The following is a 6,468-nucleotide window of genomic DNA, read 5'->3' as shown; positions in this document are numbered from 1 at the left end:
TTTGGCTATATCGGTTGCTCGGATTGTCTTCAAGAAGGGACGGAAGACAATTCCACCTGCCGAGTTCTTGCGAGACTGCGGCTACCTTCCATCTGGTGATCAGAGTTCCCCTTTGCAGTCAAAAGAGGAAAGCGGTTCTCACAGTGACGGGTCAAAGTTGATGAACGCGATTGAAGAACGCCGCCGCAGAGGTTTCCAGGTGGCCCAAAGTATCAATGGACTGGATGCCGGGTTGTCTCTGTTTGATGTCAACGGGAAATCTGCGTATGCAAAGTTTTGAGGCGTTACAAGTGACTGAGCTATAGTTATCAATGTGTTCATAGAAGGATGTTAGTAATAATACTATAGTTACGCAGTCTTCTAGATAGATGGACTAAACTGGAAATGACGAACATCGCCAAGCCAGCATCACGTGGCAGCACAGGCGGTCTGTCCGCCTCCCCGAAGCAGCAACCAGCGTGTTCGCCTCAGCCCCCATCTCCGTCTCGCTCCTCATCGCAACGGTCGTCTACACCTGCCGTGACTTTCTCTCTTTCGCCGTCTCTATACCTCCTTGTCTTCATCTCCAACCCTTCATCCCGTTCAACCATTCGAAATGGCCACTGAACTCTGGTACGTAATCCTCGACTCGTCTCCTTTTCCGGTGTTTGGACCACTACCCCGTGGTGTACCTATGATTCCACATCTCTCTATGCTGAGCAACGCATCGGATGCTAACATATGCTTCGAATAGCCCTGTTTATGCGGTAAGTTTTTCTATCCTACTGCGTTCCCGACGACAGCAAAGCTCCGCGTTACTCACGGGTCGGCTTCGTCATCGTCACCCTCCTGCATCGGAACACCGTGGTTTTCGATCTACATACCATCTTTGTTCATGATCTCTGACTCGTGATTGAAATAGCCCTTCTTCGGTGCGCTGGGCTGCACCTCAGCCATCGTCTTCACCTGCTTTGGAGCTGCCTATGGAACCGCCAAGGCTGGTGTCGGTGTCTGCAGCATGGCCGTCCTGAGACCCGATCTGATCGTCAAGAGTACGTTGACATCGCCGACTTCCCATATAAAGCTACATGATGAGTCTGACTCGAGTGTCGATTAGACATTGTCCCCATCGTCATGGCTGGTATCATCGGTATCTACGGCCTGGTCGTGTCCGTCCTGATCGCCAACAACCTGGGACAAAGGCTCCCTCTATACACCGGATTCATTCAGTTGGGAGCTGGTCTCGCCGTCGGTCTGGCCGGTTTGGCAGCTGGGTATGTAGCGCCGAGTGCGTGCCAACGACGAGTCGCTAACCACACTCTCTCCGCAGTTTTGCCATTGGTATTGTTGGTGATGCTGGTGTCCGTGGAACTGCTCAACAGCCCAGACTCTATGTCGGCATGATCCTGATTCTCATTTTCGCTGAAGTCCTGGGTGAGTTCCATCCGCAGCCCTCGGTGCTGTGTCAGGTTGCTAACGGTCATCGCCCCGCAGGTCTTTACGGACTCATCGTTGCCCTTCTGATGAACTCGCGCGGGAGCATCGACGTCCGCTGCTAAATCAACACCCCCCTCGCCCTCGGAGCGGACGATCGGAAAACCGCCAAGCGGGTTTCTGGCTTATTTTCTTAGCGTGTGGAGTATATCAAGGAATCAGAGATCGCTCGAATTTCGTATACTGTGTGGCATCGGACTTTGAACTTCTTCCTCTCGGGTGACAGATAGCAGGTTCCGTTCTATCTGTCTCCTAGAGCTGAAGCGCGGGGGAATCAGAGCAATGAAGGGGAGCCGCTTGGCTGGTCTGTTCTGGACTGCAAGTGGCTATAGTGTTGAGAAATTGCTGGCAGAGACGGCACGGGGTGGCGTGCTTCGTCAGGGGTTAGATACATTGCATGGGTGAGGTCTGCGCTGAACTGTACTTTATGGGAGTCACTGTGATCCTAGACCGGATCATTATTGCAATGCTGGAATGTGCTTCTATTTTTGGTCGGTTGTTTGTTTTAGATACTTGGTCTATTCAACGTACAATCTTATTTTGTTCTGTATTGGTATGCCTGGACGCATGGATGGTGTAGTCTAGGATCTGCATGTGCAGCCAACCCATCTCCAGCCTACAGTTCGAACGAAAAACCATCAATAAATATGTATGATATTGTCTATAAAAGGACGATGCAATATGCAATACGAAGGATATGAGAGCCACAGCAGGTACAGACAAGACAAAACCGGGGAGCCCAACAGGCTCCCAAGTCTAACACTTCGACAGCGCAAAATTCAACAAACCGAGAACCACCAGACAATCGACGCAAACAGGGAAAGGCAGATACAGGCTGGCCAACCAGTCCGATCACGCCTTATCCAGCTTCCGTCTCAGCGTTCTCGTCTTCCGCAACAGCTTCTTGTACTTGTGCTTCTTCATCTTGAGCTTACGTCTTCTCTTGGTGCTGATGGCATGCATCGTGCGGTTATTGCGCAGACGCTCCATGTACGTCGACCCGGAGCCGCGGGGCATATCAATGACGGCCTCGGGGTCGGCGGTGGCGCCGGGGGCGTCCATGTCGGGGGTGCGCACAAAGGGCGTCGTGTGCGCCTCGTAGGTGCGGCTGCCGTCGGCGTGCTTGGACTCGTGGATGGTCAGCACGGTGGAGTAGCTGGACGTGTTGTCGTGCTGCTTGGCGGCCTCGGCGGCGGCGGCGGCCTGGTCGAAGGGCACTGGCGGCGGGGGCGGGTGGAACGGACGCAGGCGTTTCGTGAGCTCCTCGACAGAGACGCGTAGATCGCCCATGTTCATGGCATCGAGGGAGGCGGCCTCGCCGTCCAGGGACTGCGGCCACGCGCCCTCGTGCTCGACGGCGCCGTGCTCCATGGAGTCGACGGCGGACGACAGCGTGAAGATCACGTCGTCGGTGTCCGGTTTCGTGGGCTTGCGGGCGGTGAAGAGGGCATCGAAGGCTTCGGGGCTGGACGGGGGAGGAACAGTCGTCGAGACGGAGATGGGGCGGTGGATGGAGAAGAACGACGCTACATGGACGTCTGGAGGAGATTGCAGCGGTCAGTCATATGATTCTTAATCCTTAAACAGGCGTTGCCGGACGGGCCACGGGCGCCGGGCTCCTTTGCACGCTTATGGAGAGAGTCAGCTCGGCTTACCATGCGGCTGGAGGTGTTGCGTAGAGGGCACACTGGGCAGCTTGGAGAAGGCGGCGTTCTGGCTCGACTTGGAGCCGGTGCGGCCGGCGCCGTCACGGCCTCGCCGCCGAGACGCCTTGCCCTCCTTCTTCTCGCCGGCGTTCACGCCTTTGGTGGGCGTCTGGGACGAGGCGTCGACACCCCGAGAGCCGTCGCTGGGCTTGGAGGACGAGGAGGAGTAGCGGCGCTGGCGGACATGCTGCGTTGCGCCGAGCAGGCCGTTCGAGGAACCGGGAAGAGCTTGACTGGATGCGCGAGCGATGCCGGAGATGGGCACAATAGGGGCCCATGCAGCCCGGCGTATCGAAGACGACAACATTGTGTGAGGTGAAGGGGCCCAGGAACTGGGGTGACGAAGTTGTCGGAAGCAAAGCCGGGTGAGGCGAAATCGAAGTTGGGCCGATCATGCGGAACCCCAATTAGGTAAGGCGCGTACGACACCTAAGGCAGGAGTCTCACCGCCCACAGTCAGGTGATTTATACCTTGATCAAAGAGAGCTACTTATTCAGATCGCGTGTATCCAATATCTATTTACAGGTGTCAAAGCTGTTTATTGAAATACTATGCAAGCCTTTTGCCGGGGGGTAGCAGAGACCCCTGAGGGTATCAAGGCCGTGACAAATCGAAAGAGCTGAGTCGAGAAGAAACGAAGACATATCGGCCAGAGAATAGTACAGATCATATATATGTAGAAACGAAAAGAAAGGAGAATCATTAGATCAGAGCAAATTCAGGTATACAAAAGGATGGTATCACTCTGACAAGTCCAAACCGAAGAAAATGTAAGGTCACATGCGGTGTAAGCTTTTGATGCCGAATAGCATGACGAGAAAGTGACAGTCGACCGCAGCCGCACCAAGAAACGAAGGAGAACGAAGGAGAGGCATATCAGGGCGGGCCAAAGGACGAAGGAGATAATCCAGATGCCATGAGAAAAGGAAGCGCTCAGCAATGCAACATGTACTAGAAGAGAAGGATAGGGCCCTGGGTCTCATGCTCGCGGAGAACTTCGTAAAGGTAGAATCATCCCCGAAGACAGACTATAAAATAAGAGTGTGAAGGTTTTTCTGGATGATCATATCCTGAACCGAGTCCATGGTCGCTTTGAGCAACGTCGTATCGGTGGCGTTCGTGTAATGGATATAGATCTCACGATCAGGAATGCGGTTAATGCCGCGGAATCGGTCGGCAAAATACCTCGCCGCGGCATCGAAGTCCGTATCGGAGCCATTGAAATCGGGGAAGTGTTTGGATACCGGAGAAACATGAAGCTTCCCCTTGAAGAGATCGATCTTGTTCAGGAAGAGAATGATTGGCTTTCGCTTGAACCACTCGCCATTCACCAAGGACTCAAAGAGCATCATCGCCTCGTGCATTTGGTTCTGTGGATCTGTTAATAACGTGCGTGAAGGGGCTTGGGGATGAGGAATGCTGGGTACTGACAGCAGTTTGGTCCTCCACCAAGCATTGGTCATAACCTGAGAGAGCGACCATGAAAAGCAAGCATTGAACGCCTTCAAAACAGTGGATCCACTTCTTCCTCTCAGATCGTTGTCCACCGACGTCCATCATGCGGAAGTTCATTTGACCAAGTTCGAAAAGGGTTTCCGTAATTCCAGTGGTCCGCAGACGGGCTTGCAGCATATCTTGATTGTCAGGGAGCCAGCCAGGCGTGAATATCCGATCAAGGGAGTTGAAAAAGCTGGTTCAATGTCAACAGATGCCATCATGCAACATGAAAACACGAGAACTCACTAATGCAGGTTATCGTGAAGGGCAAATTCGTGACCCCGGGCTACGGCTTGTTGGACACCAGTATCCTCCCACATCCCCCTCATAGCGTCGCGGACTTTGAGGTCAGAAAACGCTTCGTCCGAGCCTACATCAGGCTCCAGGTTGTCCACATAGTCTGCCAATGGCTGTAGGCATATCGAGTCAGTAAACGGACCCGAAAGAAACCCAGTATTCTGCAGTTCTATTCCTCGTACCTTTGTTTTTTCAACCTGGAAATCGATGTTTTCCGCGCGCATAATCTCCAACAAGACCTTGAACGCAATGACAATATTCGAATAGATCACCGCACGCGTTTGGCAACGCTCGTCCTCTGGAAACCCACCAGCGTGGATGATGCGCATCTGTTTAATGATCGTGGACTTTCCGGATTCACCAGCACCTGTTTCAAGGGATGTGAGTATTTGACTGCCTGGCTTAGATATCGCGATTTATCCAAGAACGTACCGAGGAGAAGGATCTTGATCGTCCGGTCCATCACTTTCTTGTCATTTTTCAAGCTCTTGTCTATCCTGGCAGTCCGTTGGACGGCTTCTTTGTCCGCCTGTTCAGCGGGTTTGGAGCTCATGCAACCCATCTTCACGTCTTATACACCCAAAACCGAAGTATGATGCCGGAGAGTCGGTTCTTCCAAAAAAAAGTTGGGGTTGCGCGCGTCTGAAATCCAAAGTCGACCCGGAGGTTCGCAATCTTCGAGGCTGAATCAGGGAGGGCTCCAAACGGGAAAGATGACCATTCAGAGAACGGCTCGTGAAACATGTATCGATAATCGGCTTCAGCACACGAAAGACGTGGGATTCCTGGCCGAATTGGAAGGATGCAGACTGAATCAATCTGCACTGCGGTTTGCAATGAGGCGGTGGAAATGGGGTATCGCACAGGTTTGGTGGATACCACTCGTCGCAAGAGCTTGATCAAATCCAGGCTTCTATTAAGCCGCGCCTGAGACCCTCAAATTATATATTCTCGTATTGCAGAAACAAGCCACCCAATGTCACCACCAATGCGATTACTCGACGGCGCCGCGTTTCTCGTCTCGATTCGGACCGGAGAAGGATAATGCGCACAGAAAGAACGCTTCTTGGCTGTTCTGATTTCAACTGCGACTGGGAGGCGTCGCAGATCCCGGTGATATGGGGTGAGGCGGAAAGTCAAAAGGTCGCGCGCGACGAAGAGGGAATCCAAGTCAAACGTCAAACGTCAAACGGACGTCCTATCTGGTCGTTTACTGTCGTTTCTCGCACGCTAAACGGGCCAACGTCCAGCAAATCCGGAAGGGAGCGGAAATTTGTCGCCAACACCAGGAAGGCGGGCTATCGAGGCGGACACGGAGGGAGGAGGTTCGGAATGATTAGTGTAATGATGGGCAGTGGCGCATCTCTGAGCGTCCCACGTAGCGAAAGAACGAAGGAAACAAAGGAAATGGGAGATGGAACCCAACAGGAGGGAGGAGGAGGCAGAAGAACAAGGAAAGCGGTTCCTCCAGGGTGGTGAGAAAGGTGAAGATAA

General features: G+C 53.2%; 3 protein-coding genes across 3 annotated transcripts; 1 reads left to right on the top strand and 2 right to left on the bottom strand.

Annotated features, from left to right (window-relative positions):
• Positions 1-595: 595 nt before the first annotated feature.
• On the top strand, positions 596-1,538 carry ATEG_04151 (H(+)-transporting V0 sector ATPase subunit c; the record flags this gene model as incomplete). Its single annotated transcript, XM_001213329.1, has 5 exons — positions 596-667; positions 902-1,031; positions 1,097-1,253; positions 1,310-1,413; positions 1,474-1,538. The coding sequence occupies 5 exons, from the start codon at positions 596-598 to the stop codon at positions 1,536-1,538; spliced, it is 528 nt and encodes a 175-aa protein (XP_001213329.1).
• Positions 1,539-2,325: 787 nt separating this feature from the next.
• On the bottom strand, positions 2,326-3,486 carry ATEG_04150 (mitochondrial 37S ribosomal protein mS38; the record flags this gene model as incomplete). The annotated part of the gene is made up of 2 exons (XM_001213328.1): positions 2,326-3,011; positions 3,129-3,486. The coding sequence occupies 2 exons, from the start codon at positions 3,484-3,486 to the stop codon at positions 2,326-2,328; spliced, it is 1,044 nt and encodes a 347-aa protein (XP_001213328.1).
• A 722-nt stretch (positions 3,487-4,208) lies between these two features.
• ATEG_04149 (guanine nucleotide-binding protein subunit alpha) lies at positions 4,209-5,536 on the bottom strand (the record flags this gene model as incomplete). The annotated part of the gene is made up of 5 exons (XM_001213327.1): positions 4,209-4,550; positions 4,612-4,870; positions 4,924-5,087; positions 5,157-5,341; positions 5,407-5,536. The coding sequence occupies 5 exons, from the start codon at positions 5,534-5,536 to the stop codon at positions 4,209-4,211; spliced, it is 1,080 nt and encodes a 359-aa protein (XP_001213327.1).
• Between the last annotated feature and the right edge of the window lie 932 nt (positions 5,537-6,468).

This window comes from Aspergillus terreus, genomic scaffold, assembly GCF_000149615.1.
Source record: "Aspergillus terreus NIH2624 scaffold_5 genomic scaffold, whole genome shotgun sequence".
Lineage (NCBI taxonomy): Eukaryota > Fungi > Ascomycota > Eurotiomycetes > Eurotiales > Aspergillaceae > Aspergillus > Aspergillus terreus.
The sequence above is the reverse complement of the archived record's forward strand: the minus strand, read 5'-3'. Positions and strand labels throughout refer to the sequence as shown.